The 20,047-nt window shown below is 39.6% G+C and overlaps 3 protein-coding genes across 4 annotated transcripts; 1 reads left to right on the forward strand and 2 right to left on the reverse strand.

Annotated features, from left to right (window-relative positions):
* The first annotated feature begins 380 nt into the window (after positions 1-380).
* Positions 381-2,759, forward strand: clec3ba (C-type lectin domain family 3, member Ba). Its single transcript, XM_077575689.1, has 3 exons — positions 381-1,410; positions 1,485-1,580; positions 1,674-2,759. The coding sequence occupies exons 1-3, from the start codon at positions 1,311-1,313 to the stop codon at positions 2,072-2,074; spliced, it is 597 nt and encodes a 198-aa protein (XP_077431815.1). The 5' UTR covers positions 381-1,310; the 3' UTR covers positions 2,075-2,759.
* Positions 2,760-4,012: 1,253 nt separating this feature from the next.
* cdcp1a (CUB domain containing protein 1a) lies at positions 4,013-11,854 on the reverse strand. Of its 2 annotated transcripts, XM_077576751.1 has the most exons (9): positions 11,660-11,854; positions 10,617-10,820; positions 10,173-10,529; positions 9,753-10,103; positions 8,013-8,210; positions 7,536-7,904; positions 6,106-6,453; positions 5,943-6,030; positions 4,013-4,900 (listed from the first exon to the last, which is right to left on the reverse strand). In XM_077576751.1, the coding sequence occupies exons 1-9, from the start codon at positions 11,724-11,726 to the stop codon at positions 4,453-4,455; spliced, it is 2,430 nt and encodes an 809-aa protein (XP_077432877.1). In that variant the 5' UTR covers positions 11,727-11,854; the 3' UTR covers positions 4,013-4,452. The 2 variants fall into 2 exon arrangements, with proteins under 2 accessions (XP_077432877.1, XP_077432878.1); XM_077576752.1 differs by lacking the exon at positions 11,660-11,854 and having other exon boundaries at positions 10,173-10,450; positions 10,617-10,753.
* A 2,321-nt stretch (positions 11,855-14,175) lies between these two features.
* tmem158 (transmembrane protein 158) lies at positions 14,176-16,477 on the reverse strand. The gene has a single exon (XM_077575766.1). The coding sequence runs from the start codon at positions 16,332-16,334 to the stop codon at positions 15,633-15,635; it is 702 nt and encodes a 233-aa protein (XP_077431892.1). The 5' UTR covers positions 16,335-16,477; the 3' UTR covers positions 14,176-15,632.
* Positions 16,478-20,047: the final 3,570 nt, after the last annotated feature.

The following is a 20,047-nucleotide window of genomic DNA, read 5'->3' on the forward strand; positions in this document are numbered from 1 at the left end:
TTTAGTCAGTCCGTCACGTTATTTTAACCACGTTTCCATCATCACAGTTTATCACCAACTGGTACGGACTGAAAAAAATGTTGTAAATTGCCCACCTCTGCTAATAGATCTTCTTCTCCTGCTAGTACAGACAGTGAAATGATTCATTTCACCAGGATGCAGATATTTTTTTAAAGACTATCTTAAACCTCCTTTTAAAAAATACGCGTCTGCACTTATTACACCTCACTTTGCTTATCAAATTCACCTTAACAAAGCAATTCAAATATTTATAATTCTAAATATTTTAACACAAACTCAACATAATATTTTTTCCATTGGCGCATACATCACCAATCTGCGACAACGCGTCGTCATCGATCTGCGACCATTACGTCATCGCTGGAGGAGTATCCTGCATATGGTGTCCAGACGGGAGACTCCGGGTGGCGGAGTGGTTACCGACGGCGCGGTTTCGGAGCTTGAAAGCGATCACTTTTGAAACCGGGCTCCAGCGTGGAAAGATTTCAAAACACGCGCCGTATGCGTCCGTCTGGACACCATTTTTGAAAAAATTTTGGGGTGCATGACGGCGCGCCATAAACGAACGGCCTAAACGGTAAGAAACTTGTGAGGATACATTGAAACTGGCGTTCATATGAACGGGGCCTAAATACACCAACACTAATGAGACACACCTGGGGAAGGGAAGACACACACAGGTGGAACGTGAGTAGACATAACGAGACTAAAACCCAACCCCACTGACCTTTGACCTGTGACAAGAATCTAAATGTTGCACATAAGTTGACAAGTATAGTGTAGTTCTTTTTTTTCCTCATCTTTTGTTTTGGTGAACGGTATGGGATTTTTAATAGGTTTTAGGTGAATTACACACTCACACGCACGCACACATGCACATACTCACGCGCATACAAAAAAAAAAGTAATGATGACATGTCAAATCGGTAAAATTACAGAATGAACAATACTAAGCTCGCTCTAAAAAAAAAAAGAAAAGTATATTGTAGTTCTAAAAAACAGGTACGCACTGATCAAATGTTTGCTCAATAATATTGATCGCTGACTTCAACAAGCAGGCTGAAGACATTTCGCAACCAAACAGTCTTGGCTTGGCGCTGCCAAAACTTTTTAACGCAATCCCGTTGCTCGCCTCCCCTCACGCATTCCAAAACAATACAAACGTTTGTAAGACATCTGTAAAACATTTGCGCTCTCCAAGAGAAGGAGTCTTCATCCAAACACTGCACCGCTCGGCAGCGCGGTTCCAACCGACACACAAACCTGCAGGCAGACGTCTTAAGGCTATCATGGAACGAGTGCAAACTTTACGCTTGGTGTTTTTCCTTCTGCTGCTAATAGAATGCACACGCCAGCAGACAACCGAAAAGAAGAGAAGCACAAAGAAAGGTAAGGTCAATATTGACATTTGACCTCAGGATGTGGTGTTGAGTGTTCGTCAATGTTACTTTGAATCATGGCAGAATCTACCAATGCTGCAATTGAAGAACTAAAGAAACAAATTGAAGACATTATTTACGACCTCAACTTGTTGAAAGAGCAGCAATCTCTGCAGTCAAGTACGTTTCTTTTAAAAAATACTAACTAACCCCAGTTTTGCATAAAACTATTGTTGGTCTAATTTTAGCTGTCAATCCATGCTTCCATGTCAGTGTGTCTACGTGGAACGAAGGTCCCGGGCAAGTGTTTTCTGGCCGACCCAGTCAAGAAGACTTTCCACGCAGCCAGTGACGACTGCGTTGCCAAGGGGGGCAGCCTGGGCACCCCCCTGACGGGCGACGAAAACGACCTTCTGTACGCCTACGTACGTCAAAGCATCAGCCCGGAAGAGCCCATCTGGCTGGGCATCAACGACATGGTGACCGAAGGCCAGTGGTTGGACCAGTCCGGGTCCAACTTGCGCTTCAAGAACTGGGAGACGGAGATCACCACGCAGCCGGACGGCGGCCGCGGCCAGAACTGCGGCACGTTGGCCACCACGGCCAACGGGAAGTGGTTTGATGAGAGCTGTCGAGCTGAAAAGGCTTCAGTGTGCGAGTTTAACATTGTGTGACTTTTCTGCCATTACCAGAATTGCTTTCGACATGCCATGGACACCATTTAACCCTGGAGAACCCACGTGGTCAAATTTGGCCCCTATAAATTCTGCTACTCAAATAACAAAGACTTTTTTTTCTTTCTTTTTTTACAAATTTAACTTCAAAAGTCCAGAGTGCCACTTCTGACCCCTGCATGGGGCCATCTAGTGGATGAATATTGCACTTACATGAGCCAGAGTGGTGGTGACAAGATGGCTGGCAACATGCTGTTTTGTTGAGCTGGAAATCAATCCAAACAAAACCGTCTTCTCAGCAAACCATAAGATGGTAAAATTGTGTTTTTTTTTTGTTAATCTATTTCATATCATGTTGCAGAATGCCTAGGAGTATACTTTATATATATATTTTGATAAATTAGCAACTCTGAGCTAGTTCAAAAAACAAGGGTTAAAATTTAAAAAACACATTTTGGTGTTCAGTGAACTTATAGCAGTCATTTAATGTATAATTCATAATTTTCCAAAGAAGAAAAGGGTTCTTGGGTTCTCCAGGGTTAAGTACTAATGCATTTATACCAAATCAAAAATTTAAAGAAACAGCTATAGGTTACTGGGAGATTTCAAGGTAAACATGATTGGATTTCCTTTCATTCTTATAACATCAGCTAATAAACCAAATAAACATGTATTTTTCCAGCAATTGCTTCTCTGTGGAATTTCTGTGCACCGCCTAGTACAAAAATTCAGCGCCAAACTAAATATTTTGGTCTCCAAAATGGTGCGAGTCATCATGTAAAAGATGAACACAAGTTCAACAAGCGGTTATCGGTGACTTTAACCCAACTCTGTTTTGGCTTGTGAGCTTGAATAAGCACAATAACAGTACTTGCCGTAAACTGTATACTAGGTGGTGGGAGGGGGGGACTCAGTTAAGAGCCAAAATAATCACATGAACTGTCAAACTTTTGCTGGGGGCTATATTTGCTGTTACGTAACATATCACATCACTGATTCAAGTTTCTGAGTCATTTAAGTAGATGACGAGACGTGCGCGGGGGAATTTTGTAAACGTTTCCACCCTCTAATGAAATGACATCACAAATTCACAATAGTTCATTTCCCCCAGACGACTACATCAGATTAACATGTTCAGGCGCCTTCATCCATTGCCAAGAAATTTGGGATTTTAAAAGGGACTTTCAACCTCTATTTTAGGATATAGAAAATTCCCAAACATCCGGACATTTCTGATATTTTGCCCCCACATGGTCAAAACAAATGGCATATTGTATTGCTTTTGCCTGCGACTACTAGCATGCAAAGCTCTCAAAAGATCATGTCTATAAGATGTTGTGCGGTTGGATGCTCCAACCATAACATAATGGAAAATAAATGATCATTTCATGTTTTTCCCATAGAGATCCAGATGTTGACATCACGCGTCCCAAAAATGGGCGTTAGCGAAGCCATTTTGGCAGCATAGAAAACACCTCTGCCACTTTGAGTGAACGGCAAACGGCACACTTTAACAATGATTGACAGCTGTTCTGGACCAGCTGCCACAACAAGAAGAGGCAAAAAAAAAGGATCAAGCATTCTCCAGGCTACCAAAAGAGGAACCAATGCGTAGCCAATGTTGCACTTTGTTACATGGTGGCTGAATCAGAAGATGCCAACTGTTACCACACGCAAAATGTGGGGGAAATAATCTGTTTTGTTCATTTGTGCTGCTACGGTTTAATAGATATTACGCAGTTGAAATTATTAACTGACCAACACCATAAAGAAGACTTTTTACGGCATAAATGACGGCGGCCGCAGCCAAATTAGCAGCTGCTAAATTGCTAACGTACTTAAAAAACCCATGTCTTTAATGTCTTTAATATACAGTACTCCCACAAATTTATAAATAAATGTCTTTAATTTGTAAATAAATGTCTTTAATCCCACAAATTTGTAAATAAATGTCTTTAATTAATGAATCATACAAAAACGTTAAAATGTGTTCAGTTCTCACTAAGCGACGATGTGAGTGAGAATGGTTGCCATTACTATTAAAACTGACTAAAAGGCATTTAAAGAACACATACAATAAGCCTTTTCCTCAACGTGATTGGTACAAAAGTACAATTTCCCAACTGAAGAAGAGTCCTTGTTTCAAAAATAATATGTTCTATTTCCGTTGGTAAAAAATAGTAAGGTGTGATTCCATTCTGATTTCACAAGAGAAGCGCCGCCACTCCAGATAAAAGCAGGCATCTGCAACAGGCCTGAACACGTCGTGTGTGAATTTGGTGCAAAAACATGTGCAGGCAAAACAAAGTCTCATGAGGCCAATCTTTCGTTATTCACGCAGAAACCCAGGAATGACGATCTACCACGCTCAAGAAAGTCTAGTGGAAATCCTGCATCCCATCAGTTGCCCCCTCCGGCTCCAGCCGTGCCTCCATCTCAGCCGAGTCCTCCTCCAAGTGGGCCTGGGTCTCGTAAATCACATTGTCCACAAGGGCGCTGCTGTGGCTCAGGGGCCTGTTGGGAAGCGAGGGTGCCTGCTGAGCGGACAAGGGAATCTCCTGCCCTGTTCCCATGTTGTTCGCGTCTTTGGACGGCAGAGAGTCTGCTTGCCCCGCGAAGGGCTCGTACGTGCCCGACTCTGTGTAGATGCCCATCTCTGCCCCCTTTCTCAGCAGGTGGGTGTAGACCAGCGTGTCCTCAATGGAAGCGTACACATGGGACTCGTTGTCTTCGCGGGTTTTAGGGAAGCCGTTGTGGCCTGGCTGGAAGCTGGTGCCGTTGGGATTGTAGATGGACACCATGTGACTGAGCTTCTTTTTCTTCTTCCTGTTAGGTAACACAGAGATAATTATCAGAGCTCAAAAGTTTTCCATTTTGAAAGCGCTGTCCAGCAACATTCCATTCCGTGCTGCTGCCTTGACGAGGACCAATAATAAATAAATAAATAAAAGTGAAAATAAAAACGGACATAAAAATATACGTAATTCAAAAATTAAATACAAAAACTAAATATAAATAAAAATAATAATAAATAAAAACAACAAAATTATATATATAAATAAATAAAGTACAAAAATAAAAAAAATTAAAATATTTTTATTTTTTATTTAACCAGGTAAAAATGTTTGAGAACTAGTTCTCATTTACAAACATGACCTGGACAAGAAGCCCAAACAAAGCACATACATCACAATACAAATAAAACGCACATAATTATATTTAAAAAAAAAAAGAGGAGAAGGGCACTTATGCTTATATTAACAAGAACGGCTGTCAACTACAATTTCCTGAATCTTGTTTTTAAACAAAGAAACTGTCGTCGGAGAGTTGAGTCCGAGTTTGTTCTGTAGGGTGTTCCAACCATTTGCTGCTGCGAATCGAAAAGAATTACGGCCAAATGTAGTAAGTGTTCTTTATACTTCTTTGTAGACATTTAATTTTATTTATACATTTATTTTTGTATTTATTTCCACACTTATTTTTATATTTATTGTTGTTTTTTGAATCTCATTTTTTAAACTTTTATTTATGTATATATATTTTTGCTTTTTATTTCCTTTTATATATTTTTTGTATTTAAATGTTGAATTGTATTTTTTTATATTAGTTTTTTTTCTTCACTTTTGTTAGCCACATTTATATTTATTGTTATTTTTAATCTCAGTTTTTATTTCTGTATATATATTTTAGTTGTTTTTATTTTCATTTATATTGTTGTATTTAAATGTTCAATTATATTTTTCATATTCGGTTTTCAGTTTCACTTTTTTTTTTTTTTTTAAATGTATTTATTATTTTGGCATTTTTGGTCCTCCATATTCAAGAGCCACATTGAAGAATGGTCAGATGATATATGTAAAGCACTTACCTAATTACGAAACAGACCGCCACCAGCACGGCGATAAAAAGCAGCACCAAAGCAGCGACCACACTCGCGACGATGATCAATATTTGGTCTGGGTGGGAGAAAACCAAAGTTGCACTTCACTGTCTTCAATGTACAAATTGAAAGATCATTGCTAAAACGGTACTTTTCTGGATGGTTAGTTTTGTGATGACACTGAAGTCGCCTCTCTCAGGCATGCAGTTGGACATGTTGAGGTAAAAGCTCTCGTAGACGCTGATCTTGTCCGCCGCCTCGTCCTCCCTGCGACTGTAGTCCTCCTCCAGACTGTTGAACCTCTGCACCCGAATGTTGGTGTGGCGGTTTTCGCACTTGGGCTGGCTGATGCTGATGAACTCCAAGTGCGCCTTCATCTTCGGGGGGAGCGAGACGATCCAGGAGACGGTGGCGTAGGACGCCATCCCCGCTGGCCAACCGGGCGTTGCCAAAAGGAGGCTCGTGTCTTTCTTTGGGGTCACTGTGAATATGTACCTTTCTGTGTCGGACAGAAGAGACCATCACGATCAATACATAAGAGTCATATATATTTTCTCACTATCAAATCGAGGAGTGTCAAGATCAGTTTTGGTGCTTTGAAAGCACTCTGAACAGCGTTTCCAGAATATTTGATCTGGCTTTTATTTTGTAAAAACATTTTGGCTAGTACGTATTTCATTCGGAAGCGTGGAACTGCCAATGACGAGTAAGCATTTTTGAATGGCAAATACATGTAAACATATTTTGCAATTACGTATTTAAATATGTTCAAACGTATTTGCAAATATGTTCGAACACAGTTGTAGGCTAAATGCTAAAAACGTTTTTCATTTTTCCCATAATGCCACAAGGTATTGACTTTTCCGATGTAGCTTGGCCTACATTTTACCAATACTTTAGAAAAAAGTCATTAAATATTGTTAAGTTGGAATTTTTATGATTTATTATTATTATGTCTGCAGTACATCATTTCCGTTCGTTATTTTTTTTCCCTATTGCCACGGAGTATTGACATTTGCATATGCACACCCTGTGGAATTATGGGGAAAATAGCCAAAAAACACAAAAATAATAAATCATAAAAAATTACAAATAAATTTACTCAATTTTCCAACGTATTGATATAATGTACCGTATGTCACGTGTTAAAAAAAATAGATTTTTTTTGCATTGTGGGGGGAAAAAATAAAAAAAGTTTGTAACATTTAAGACAAGTGTGTTCAAACGTACTTCCAAATACGTTTGAAGGTACAAATACATTTCAACGTTTTTTATCTTATTATTCACTTACTTGCTTCTTGTGTTATTAATTTTAGTATTTTATTTACTTACCTACATAAGACATTCATTTACTTATTTTCTACTATTTTGTTTTACCTTTCATTACTCTAGAACGGATTTTTACTCCACGTACAGCACTTTGTATGCAACCATAGTTGTTTTATTGTGCTACTGTATATAAACAAAATTGAGTTGAGTATATATATATATATTTGCCATTCAAAAATGTTTACTCCACTTTGGCTTCCGTAGTTTTTGCCACACTATTAAAAAGTAGGATTCAAACAGTCCGTCTGTTACCTGATATCCCCTCCTTCAGCCTAGCAGCAAACACCGACTTCGCAGACGATATCAGCGCTTGCCCCTCCGTTCTGGTCACTTTGACCACTACGTGGGATTCGTGGATTTGGACCTTCGTAATGGCTCCCTGAGGACAAAAGTGGCCTAGCATAGTGCCGTTATCCTCTGTCAGAGTAATGACACTGTCGTCGCACAAATCCCCCGACAGGGACTGCTGCAGGGGTCCGATTAAAGAGGTCAACTCCACGGTGCCTTTGGGAGGAGGACGGAGGGACCAGGTCACGCTGTCCAGGTCGGACGGGAGGCAGTCCGGCAGGGAAGGCACCGCAAGAGGCACAGACTTTGGGCAGTCTTCAAGTTGACTGCAACCTTTGTAAACATGTAAAAGATAGCATAAGGGATGATTTTATTGGAAAGCAGCGAGCGCATTTATTCACTTTTTTCACATATTGGGGCGTGAGCCAAATGTGAATTTACCAATGACTCTTCTGGCTGTGACAGTGATGTCTCCAGGATGACAATTCTGGAAAGATAGTTTAGAAACATCTCCGGATGGGACTGTGATCTTCTCCATTATTACAGAGTTCATCGTCATTTCACATTTCGACGACAGCTCCAGCTTTTCCAATTGCAGAGAAAAGCCCTTGAATTTCTTCATGTCCACCCTACAAACCACTACAAGGGAACACATAAAAAAAAAAAGATGACCCATTTTCAAGCAAACCAGAATCTTTTCCGTCATTGGAAGAATTTCCCACAGAACTGCCGTCATTCATGACTAAGCGATGAGGAAACGTACGGGCTTCCCGAACCAGCAAACCTGGGGGCCTCTATAGTATACATCACACTCTCCACATCATCACTACACCTACGAAAATCGCCCAGAGGCCATTTTGTAACACAGCAAGCCTTCACATTACACACTGCTTTACATTTTGCCATCACAGCCTGCACTGTTGTTGCAACAGGATATGAAAATGAAAACATATATTACCTGCTGCAACATGTCGTATCGCAATCAGTCTTCCAGACTGTTATGTAGCAAAACTAAACTAAACTGCTTTGGTAAAAATGTTATGATTTAGAAGACATTTGCTACAACAAAAAAAACTGCCACAAAATACAATGAGAAGTAATTCAAACTTTATTCCCCATTTTACGTCAACTTAATTGAAGTCATCCATATATAATTTTTTTATTTTTTTTTGAAATGTCCAGTACACCAACATGCAACAGCATATTAGAGCCAACTTTAAATATATATTTTTTAGAGGGGGTGTAATATTTCGTAGTTACGCTACCTGCATTTCTTGCAAGTTTCTAATTTTTTTTCTCTCAAATCTACGAATTAATTTCTCGTAAATTTATTAGTTTTTTTTCTCATATTTACCACTTTATAATGCCACAAACCTGCGAGTTTATTTCTTGTAAATTTGTGAGTTCTTTTCTCGCAAATTTGCAACTTTATAATGTCGCAAACACAAGTTTTTTTTCTTATGAATTGGTGAGTTTTTTTCTCGCAAATTTGCCACTTTATAATGTCCCAAATTTACGATTTTTCCCTCATAAATTTGTGTGGGTTTATTTGCGCAAATTTGCGACTTTATAATATCGTATATACGAGTTTTTTTTCTCAGAAATTCATGAGCTTTCTCACAAATTTGCCATTTTAAGTTTATTTATCGTAAATTTGTGAGTTCTTTTGTCTCAAATTTGCCACTTCATAATGTCCCAAATATACGATTTTTTTCTCATTAATTTGTGTTTTTTTTCTCTCACAAATTTGCCACTTTATAATGTCGCAAATATGAGTTTTTTTCTCAAATATTGCTGAGGTTTTTTTTCTCGCAAATTTGCCCCCTTACAATGTCACCAATCTGCAAGTTTATTTCTTGTAAATTTGTGAGTCTTTTCTCGCAAATTTGCCACTTTAATGTCCCAAATATACAAGCTTTTTCTCATACATTTGTGAGGTTTTTTTCTCGCAAATTTGCCACTTTATAATGTTGCAAATATACGACTTTTTTCTTGTAATTTTTTTTAGTTTTTCTCTCTCTGAATAATACCCCCGAAACTCCCATTAAAAAAAAAATATATATATATATATATATATATATTTATACGTGGCCCTCATACACAGTCGTACTAAAATGACCAACTGATTGCGAAACTCTCTGAATGTCCAATAGTTGTGCTAGTAGCAAATAAATTACATACCTGGCACTGACACTTTGAGTTTCAGAGAGAGTCCAGGAGAATCATTTCGTCTTCTGTCCATCTCACAGTTCCTGAGAATCAGAGAAAAGTCTCCCTGACTCTGGACCGGCTGGGTCTCCGTAAGACTCCTCTCCAGGGCCCGCCTGCCACCGCTGTGGTACTCGGCCGCAGTTTCCTTCTTCAAACAACGTGGCTCTGTGAGGTCAAGGAACTCGATGGCTGCTCTTTGTTCACCCGTGAGCTCAAAGTACCACTCCATCTCACCGTCATCGGGAAAACTCTCGGGGTAGTTTGGCGAGAGCAACTCAGTGGATGTCCCATGTGGCAAATATAAGGTGATTTTGGCAAGAGCTAAAAAGAAGAAAAAAACATTTAGACTCAAACCAAGATGGTGAAGATTGTAGTAGGAAGCAAACTTACATTTGATTTCCTCCCCAACAGAGATGGGGAAATGGTCAACTTGGAGCCTCCTCAATGGTGGGACATCCATAGAGAAGCTACCTTCGTTTAGAATCTGAGCACTGTGGATGAAGCCTTTCGTGCAGTATTTGCCAACGACCACAGTCCCTGTCTTCAAGGTGTAGGTACGCATATCGGGACAGTTTTCAGATGGAGGAATTTGTCTCATACCCGACCCATACTGGATGAAGTCCACTCGGACCGATTTTGACAGCGAGGCTTTCAGGTTCCAGATGAACCTGCGGTGGAAATCCAAACACGAGTAGGTGACTGCGTCCACCTGCATGATGTCATCATCACAAGCCTCTGTGGTACATTCTAAACAGAGGAATTTACAGTAGTGAGCGTCAGTCTGACAAAAGAGGCTTATAAGAGAACATTTAGAATAATAATAATAAATGTTACCTATTTTTCGTATGAAATCCACTCTGAATACATTTTCAGGTTGGGGGCAAGTGAAGTCCACCCAGACGGGGTTGTCGACTTCTAACAATAGTGACTCTTCACACTTGCGCATCACTCCGGAGCACACTTTGCATAATGACACTGCGGTCTTGCTGAAGTAGACAGTGGTGCCACGGATAGGGTCCAACATCAGGTTCTGGAACCCTGGCAATTAATGAAGCGAAAATGAAGGCCTGCATCTCGCTCCCATTTCCCAGACTGTATGTTTTCTCTTTCTATTCTGTAATGCTCTCTAAAACGTTCATTTTGAATTGGGAAGTTTTTCAGTCATTAAGTTTAGATTAAAAAAAAAAAAGTTCAAATATTGGTCACTGGTAAACTTATTGACTGAATGGCTCTGATTAAAGGAGGTAACAGAATTGGTAGAGCTAAAATCTGTTCTGCATCCTAGATTAAACCCATCCAACTTCTTTTTATAGGCTGCCAGCCCTTATTCTCATCACATGTAAACTAGAGCCTATCCTGCAAGGCAGGGTGCCAATCTGGATTGGTCAAACTTTAAACAAAAACATGCTGCTACTAGGTAACCTAATGTCATAAAGTCTAAATTGGGTTAATATATTACATTTTGTGACCCTGCATATGCATACTTTGTAACTACATTCAAGTGTGTCAGATCTTTATAATCACTGATAATAATTTTATAAAAAATATTTCAAAGTATTATGATTTTCAGTGCCTATATATTTGGATGAGGTTACCCACGTGTGGCTTTTTTCTCTCTCCAAATTTCCGAACTCATCAATCAAAACAAAGATCCAGGTTGATATCAAATACTAATGTACCTCTGTAGTTGCACCCAGAAACCCAAAAAATAAAAGAGCCACACCATTAGGCCTACTTACAGCAACAGTTCACTTTCAATATGGTCGTGCTTGTTTTCTTTCATCAAGTAACAATAAGTACACTCCCTAAAGTCAACAACACTACTTTTACGCCGGCTGTAAGTGTTTTACCGTTGAATAATTAAGCTCTTAACTTACCTGTAACCGCGAAGACAAAAAAGAGAAAACAGATTGGGACTCTCGAAACCTTCATGCTGCCCAGCATTTCACAGGTACTGAGACTTTATCACGAATGAAGTCACTGAAAGATCATGTGGTGGACTCATTTGTGCGACCGCACTGTATTCACTTCCTGGACCCGTGTGTGAGTGTGAGTGTGAGTGTGAGTGTGTGTGTGCGTGTGTGTGTGTGCGTGTGTGTGCGTGTAGTAAAGGCGTGGTAAACGGCAGGTAAGCAAGGCAACTGCGCTTCGAGGTGACGTCACGCAAACTAAGTAGAAGAACAGATACGTGTGTAAAAAAAATAAAACATTTTTTTTTAAAAAGGACTGGTAAAATTCGAACTAATGATTCACATCCTCTGCTACGGAAGCGTATTGCATTCACTTGAAAAAAAAAATCCTGTTTTTCTGACTAATTTTTTGGGGGGAGCGTTGTTTTTTTGAATATTTTTTTCCCCCTGTTTTTTTAAATATTTTTTTTCCTCTGTTTTTCTGAATATTTTTTTCTGTTTTTTTAAATATTTTTTTCCTCTGTTTTTCTGAATAATTTTTTTTCAGTTTTTAAAAAAAAAAAAATACACATTTTCCCCCCACCCTGTTTTTCTGAATAATTTTTTGGACAATTTTTTTTTCAGTAAAACTGAAAAAAATATTCTGAAAAACAGAAGGAAAAAAATACTCAAAAAAACAAAGCAACCCAAAAAAATTAGTCAGAAAAACAAGAAAGAAAAAAATTACTCAAAAAAACAAAGCAACCCAAAAAAAATAGTCAGAAAAACAAGAAAGAAAAAAAATACTCAAAAAAACAAAGCAACCCAAAAAAATTAGTCAGAAAAACAGGAGTTCTTTTTTTCCCCAAGTGAATGCAATACGCTTCCGTACTCTGCTTAGGTAAAAATAAATACATAAATTAATAATAATAATAATGATAATACATAAAGTTAAAAAACATATCCCTTCTGTCAGTTATGGGCTACACAGTACCTGTTTTGATAGCTTGCCTCATGGGAAAGTGAACCAAGACATTGTTAATCAAAATCAAATACAACTTTATTTAAAGCCTATAGCACTTCATACGTAAAAATGCAACTGACACACACACACACACACACAAACAAAGACATGCATCACCGAAAGCACGCTCACACACCCAACCTGACAAATTGAAGACTTGTTGGAGAGCTTTTTTTTTTTTTAAACATGGCAGAGCACAAATAAACCATGTGAGGAAAAATTGAAACAAGTCAGCAAGAAACATTGTTGGCTGACCTATACTCACAATGTCCAGGTTTTCTTGACAAGTTCCCCTTGAAAGGGGTTATTTAAATCAGAGGTCCCCAACCCTGGTCCTCAGGGACTGGTATCCAGCCTGTTTTCCATGTCTCCCACAGCCAACACAGGTGGAGATCGTTATCAGCCTTCTCCAGAGATTGCTGATTAAGCTGATGATATGAATCACCTGTGTTGGCTGTGGGAGGCATGGAAAACAGGCTGGATACCGGTCCCTGAGGACCAGGATTGGGGACCTCTGATTTAAATCATGTCCGACATCACCTTCCCATATAAATCAATCTTTGGTCCGCATATTTACCTCAGCCAATCAGAATCAATATGGCAGTCTATTTAGCTCAACAAATCAGAAGATGGAAAAATACTGGCATAAATCGGAGCCTTCACAAAAGCGCAGTGTGGTGAAGCTAATATCTGATTGGTTTCAAAATGAAACACACATTCCTGTGGTGTTTGTGTGTGTGTTTGACGCCAGCATTGAAGATCATAGATATGATCATCGATAGATACAACACACCCCTGTTGAGCTACATGTCTATGGTGGCCCTAAGATAATACGGGCGTGTGCATGGCAAGAAAACCGAAAGAACAATGCTGATACATTGTGCCGTATATGGAAGCGCACAACGTTGTATAATTACCGCAAGTTTGGAGAACTGAAATGGTAAAAAAAAAACAGTCCACTCCAATTCAGTACTACAGAGTTCTCAGTCTTTCCACGTTTTCAGCAATTACCTGTCTAATGTATTTAGAAACAAATCTCTGAATTAATTTTACATGCGTATTTTAGCGCCACTGCATGAATTACCTTAGCTCATTGTGCGTCGAACCTTTGAAATGTTACAAGGACCCCCAAGCCAGTACTTAAACAATTCACCAGTAGTGGAGCCTTTTCTGCAGATGAGTCTGGCTGATAAAGTCCCTTTTAAAGTCTGCAGCAGGTAGTCCCCTTAAGGGGCTAGATACAACGCATATGAATAGGTTATTTGTCATGTTTCTACATTAAATGCTTCATTTTGGAAACATTAAAATGGTATGTTTTTCCCGGAATTCAATTATGTTCACCACAGAAACCCTCAAGCAATATACACATACTGGTAAACTGAGAAAATTCCAATAAAGGTGGGTCATTGTGTAAAACTTAAATAAAAACAGAATACATTGCATACCTAGATTAAATTAAGTACACAACAAAGACAAGATGTAATGTTCAAACTTTTGAAATTTGTTTATTTTTAGTTTTTTTTTTTGTGTGATCAAAAAAATCTCTCATTTTGTATTTGATGCCAGCAACATGTTCCAAAAAAAGCTATACAAAAATTGAGGAATGCTCAAAAAATTCTGCAATTGCTGGAACAGCGTGGCGTCATAATAAAACAATACAGTACTAGACTGGCCTGCCAGCAGTCCAGACCTGTCTCAAGTTGAAAAAGTGTAGTACATTATGAAGTGCAAAAATATGAGAACAGAGAATAACAGAGACTTTTTAGCAACTGAAGGTGTACATCAAGCAAGAGTGAGTAAGAATTACACGTAAAGAGCTTCAAAAATGAGTGTTGAGTGTTGTTCAAAGGAAAGGTGATGCAACACAGTTGGAAACATGACCCTGTCCCAGCTTTTTTGGAATAAGTTGCAGGCATCAAACTCAAAATGAGCGAGTGATTGCAAAAAACAATAGTTTATCAGTTTGAACATAAAATACTTTGTCATATAGTATAGTGAAATTGAACATAGAAAAGGATTTGAAAATCATTGCGGTCTCTGGGATGTAGGCTAGACAGTATTGTTATTGGGATATAAAATGTTGTCCATATCGCACAGCACTATGCAAAATCTTTTCATCATATATCATTTGTATTATTTCATTCCGTCACCCAACAAGGAATGGTAATTGATACGGAATCAGATAATATAGGAATCACTACTTTCTTATCTCGAGGCACTATACTGCCTCTCATATTACAGAAGTTGTACAAACAGACCATTTTCCAAGGAAAGGAGGGCTAGGCAGCTCTAGTCATCATCAAGGTTTCCATCATTTCTAAAATTTCCATATTTCCAAACAGGCATCTGCTTCTCAAGATGTGTTCAGGTGCAATCAGAAAAAAACAATTTACAGAATAAACAGTATATAGATAAAAAATATCATATCATATTTTATTGTCATTTATATTGTTTATTTGGTGACATAGATACAAATAAAGCACATACTGTAGGCTATATTGAGCTTGATATTATAAATCTAGCTTTAAAAACATTAAAACCCACTTAAACAACTCCGTCAGAAAAGGCGTACATTTTATATAGAGATTATATACGTTTTCAGTACATGTGCAGTGCAAAAGTTCTACACAAGGCATAAGGCAAACATTCTAGAAAGGTTCGAAACTACAAAGACGGTTTAAAGAGAAAATTGCGCACACTTTACGCTGACATATTCTAGGCTACATAGGCCTACGAGTATACAAAAACATATTGGAATTGGTCCCACTAGAACTCACGCATACATACATTCATACCTTGTTCCTCTGAGGAGGTTTATTGGAAGTCCAAAACGACCCAAATCTCAATAAACAGTCGTTCATTCGTTGTGGCAAGGAGTATAATGGCTACGATTAATATTATGTATATAGGCAGCACGGGTTCATCAGGTGGGATCAGTCATCTGGGTCTTCTCTGCTCCATCCCATTAGGTAGGAAGCCTGCAATGATGGGAACCGGCCATATGAGAGCAGCAACACTCCACACGATGATAACCAGAGTCATGAAACAAGCCACAAGTGTGGACTCGATGGGCTTTCTGTTCAGCCTCCAACTTTTGTCACCCTTCAGCTCGTCGAGGCTGAAATCCACGCAGCAAAACGTGACCTGATCGCCGCTCTGCTGGCCCCTCGCCCTGCCGGGTCCGAGCCTCCTGTAGCGGGACATCCCGCAGCCCACGCACAGCCTCAACTCCTGCTGACCCCCGGTGGTCCCCAGATGCTCGATGACCACGGGCGAGATGGCCCGGTTGAAAGAGGCGGAGAAATACGCCCGTCCGTGGTTGTTAGTGGTGTAGATGAGCACGTCGCATTGGAACCCGAAGCTGCTGTCCCAGCGGGCCACCAGCGAGGATGGCAGCAGCCTCTGGACGCTCACGTTGCATTGGGACGGCGTCTGCAGCGACGACGCGTCCGGGGAGCCTTCGCTCCCTTCCGCGGACCTCTTGGACAGACGCACGTCGACCCCCAGGTCGGCCATCAACCTGTTGGAGGAGTTGACGGGCGGCAGCAGCAGGTCCTCGTCGCTCCAGCCGTGGCATCGCTGGACAAGTCCGGCCATCGTGGTCAGAGCCAGCAGCAGGGTCGGACACTTGTTCAGCATGGCCCGGGGCGCGTCTCTCCTGCTCGCATGGCGCGTGGGACGAACCGCTGGAGAGTTTTAACCGCGCCGATCCAGATGGAGGGATTCTATCCTAGCTCAACACGACTGGTGCGAATGGAAACGTCCAATGGCTGTCACACGCACGCACCCCTCCTCCCTCCCTTTGGATATTCTCCTCATCCAACTGTGTGTCCTGCGCGCATGTGGCACCTTGTGCTCCCCTCCATTCCTTTTCTCCCTCGCTCTGCTTTTATTCACCAAAGGAATAACGAAAAGGAACGAAATAGCCAGAGATGCATGTATGTTTCTTTAATATATTTTTGGGCTTTCTCTGATAGGCTATAGAACTTTCTTGCAATGCTGAACTATAAGTACAATATAATTTGTTCTTCATGACTCTATAAGTATGGCCTGTAGTTCAAAAGAGTTACCATCCATAAAAAAATGATATTAATCACAAGTGACGACCTGTGGCGACCCCGGATGGGTTGGCTGCCTCATGCGCTACCACACACCTAGTCTATAAACAAACACAGTGCAGCTCAGCTTATGGATAGCAGATGGCATGTCACTGGTGTTTTTTTTTTATAGAATAATCATTTCAATTGTCCAAGATGCTCTATCACGCTTTGGATATGTAAGATGGCTTGTAATGTCAATGTTACTAGTTCAGTGCAGGGCTGCAGCTAGTCATGGGACCCAAGGCCCCCTCCTTCCCCTCCTTGTGTTTTAGTAAATTTTTGATAAAAGGCGAGTTGTGTAATTGATACCACTTTGTCCTGCTTTTCAAATCACTTCAATTGTCTGACAGCTTATCTTAAGTTATCCTACTAATATTTACTACCATAACTTTTCTCACCAAATAAAGTGTGTGAATTTAAGAAAATGCTCCTAAATCCTTAAAATCCTACTTGAGGGTTACTATCTAACAAGTGAATCTTCTAAACACTTTAAATGAAATGATGACATTATTCAACATTTAATATATAGTAATCTGCCATTTTTCAACTGTTGAGTCTCAATGTGTCTTCATTTTATTTTGAACACTTCCAAAAGTTGTATTAGTAAGAATATTTTATTTTATTCCTAGTTAGTGGTCTAAGCTGATAAACCCACAGCCATTAACCTACTGTATAATTATGTTGCATGATAAAATGTTAGTTGCTCAAGTGAAGTTACATTAGGCTGTAGAAGCCTTTTTTTTTTGACTTTTTTTATTTTTATGTAATGCCTTTTTTTATACAAAAAAATGCTAAGTTCACGTTTACATTTATATCTGTTTGAAATTGTTCAACTGAAAATGGTTCTAGACAATAAAATACCGTTTGCTGTTATGCCCAATGTATAGATTTAGGATGCACTTTGTAACAATTTTCCCCCAAATATCTTTACAATAGCCTTTTTATTTGACCATTTATGAATCTGACATTCTTTAATTTGGTTAACACCTTAGCTCTTTGTAATGGGAACTCCTGCAAGTGTCTGGCCAATAGTTTACAGACTGGATTCAGGTTTGAATTTCCCGCCCTCTGTCTGCGAATGTGATGTGTTGTGTACTGAAGGGGAAATGCAGTTTAAAAAAAAGGGGTGGGGGGTGGGATGGGTAATGCAATTTAATTTTTTTCATTTTCGCTACAAGTGGCCGTTGCAATTCGAAATTCAATTTCCTGTGTTCAGTAGCTTTAAGAAGTAAAACTGTTGATCATATAGAAAGAAAAAACAATTAGTCCTTATTAAGTGCAAAGTATTAAGCAAAAATGTTGTTATTCAAATACATGATTATGCTATAGAATTTTCAGTTGGATGCTTGAATACTGAAATATTCAACAGATGCATTTCAAACATCCGTATTATATTGTCATATTTTTATTGCTTCAGGTATCTTGGATTAACTAAAAAAAATGCTAATGAAAATGAATAATTTGCTCCTCATTTGATGTCATATAATTGATGCTCAAAGAAAAAGTTAGTCCAAGCTTTGTTAATTAGATTGTGCAACTGTACCTATAAGCGAAGTGCGCATCTCGACTGCACGGTGCATAATGGGAAGCGGCGTGGTGCATTGTGGGTAGGCTTAACTACCATACGGTCATTGAAAATGAACTGGATCCAATGGAATGAGCTCTGATTTCTAACATTTCTAACATTAACAGTTTTTTATTTAATGTATTTTAAACATGCATAGCGTGTGGTTTACTGACTTTGGGGGTTGACTTGCAAGCTTTAAGGTGTACAGTTACGCAAAGACTGTCACCACTCTAATCTCCGCCATTCAAATGACGGTAGCCTCACCTTTTTTTTCTGTCACGCATGCGCAAACGTAATGCGCACTTCGCTTATTGTAGTTGTGCTATATTATTATGCACTACTGCCAATTTGTTGCACAAAACACCAGATGTGGTTTGCATTACATTACAATCTTAATATAGAAGCAATGAAATACTGTATTTGTTTTAAAGGCAAACCGCCAGTAAGGCTTCCGCTTGTTCTGAGATGCTACTCGTGCCAAAACAGGGACATATAAATAATAATAAATGAAAGGACAATTACCTTTCATGTTACCTATTGTCCTCCATGTAAATTGAAGGGGAGTGATAAATAATAATGGCAGTATTATGTTCATAATTATGTCAAATGTGTCAGGAAAGACAATGAGCTATTAGCAGAAGTGGATCATCCAGCAGGAATAACAAAGAGATTGATTATTCTCTTTTGCGCTGCGTCCTTAGCAGTTGATGAAGGCAACAAACATCACTTGAAGGAACTGTTGGCCTCTCTGCTGTTTAAATAGCATCATTTGTTGTTGAGGGCCTGGCTTTGTGAATTTGATATGATGGTCAGGCGATGTGAAAAACACTTTGGCCCCAATTTGCACCTGAAAGCACTCGTCCGCTTCTTCTGTTTTAATTATGACGGCAGCCCTTTTCGTTTGTGCACTTGTTTAGTTCCGGTTCTGCTCACTCCAGACATTTCACTCTTTCTAAACACGGGTCCCTCCGTCTCAGATATGCCATTGCGAACAGAGCAAAAATGTAAATGATTTTCTTGTTCATTAATTATGCTATAAAAATGTAAATTGGTTTGGTGACAAAAATACAAATGGGACGAAGACAAAGTCTCTTGTGCCAAAGGAGAATGCATAAAAGATTCATCGAAAGCGTGGCTCTTTCCACAGGAAGCCGAGATGAGGAAGCATTTGTGGCATGCGGCTGGCTGGCCGGCGGCCGCTCTGTGTGGATCAGACACCATTAGTCTGAAACGCAGACTCTGACTTAATTAAAAGCCAAGAATTAGGTCTGTGCATCCTCATAAGCGCAAAGTTCAGCTCCGCTCTTGCATCGCAGTGTGGTGAAACCCCGATTTGTCTCATGTGGGCCTGTCATATCACCAATCACTGCCAGGACTCATCACCACGGCAACCAAATGGTGCTCTCCCTGGAGGTGCCAGAACCGCAGAGTCCACTGATGAGGAACAATACAGTATGTTCAGTGAAGGAAGACAGTCTCAATATTTCACTGTCGCCGTTTAGCGTCGGATTCAAGACAACAGTGTCTTACAAAGTAGCAGCAGAAGAAAGTAGTGAAAACGTGAATTGGTAAATGTTACATAGACGTACTAAAGAGCTAGAAAATGGATAAATGGGTATTAAAAAAAAAAAACGTAGCCAACGGAATGCTCCATGCTCTCTCTCCTCTCTCTCTATAGATGTGAG

This window comes from Vanacampus margaritifer, chromosome 9, assembly GCF_051991255.1.
Source record: "Vanacampus margaritifer isolate UIUO_Vmar chromosome 9, RoL_Vmar_1.0, whole genome shotgun sequence".
NCBI lineage: Eukaryota > Metazoa > Chordata > Actinopteri > Syngnathiformes > Syngnathidae > Vanacampus > Vanacampus margaritifer.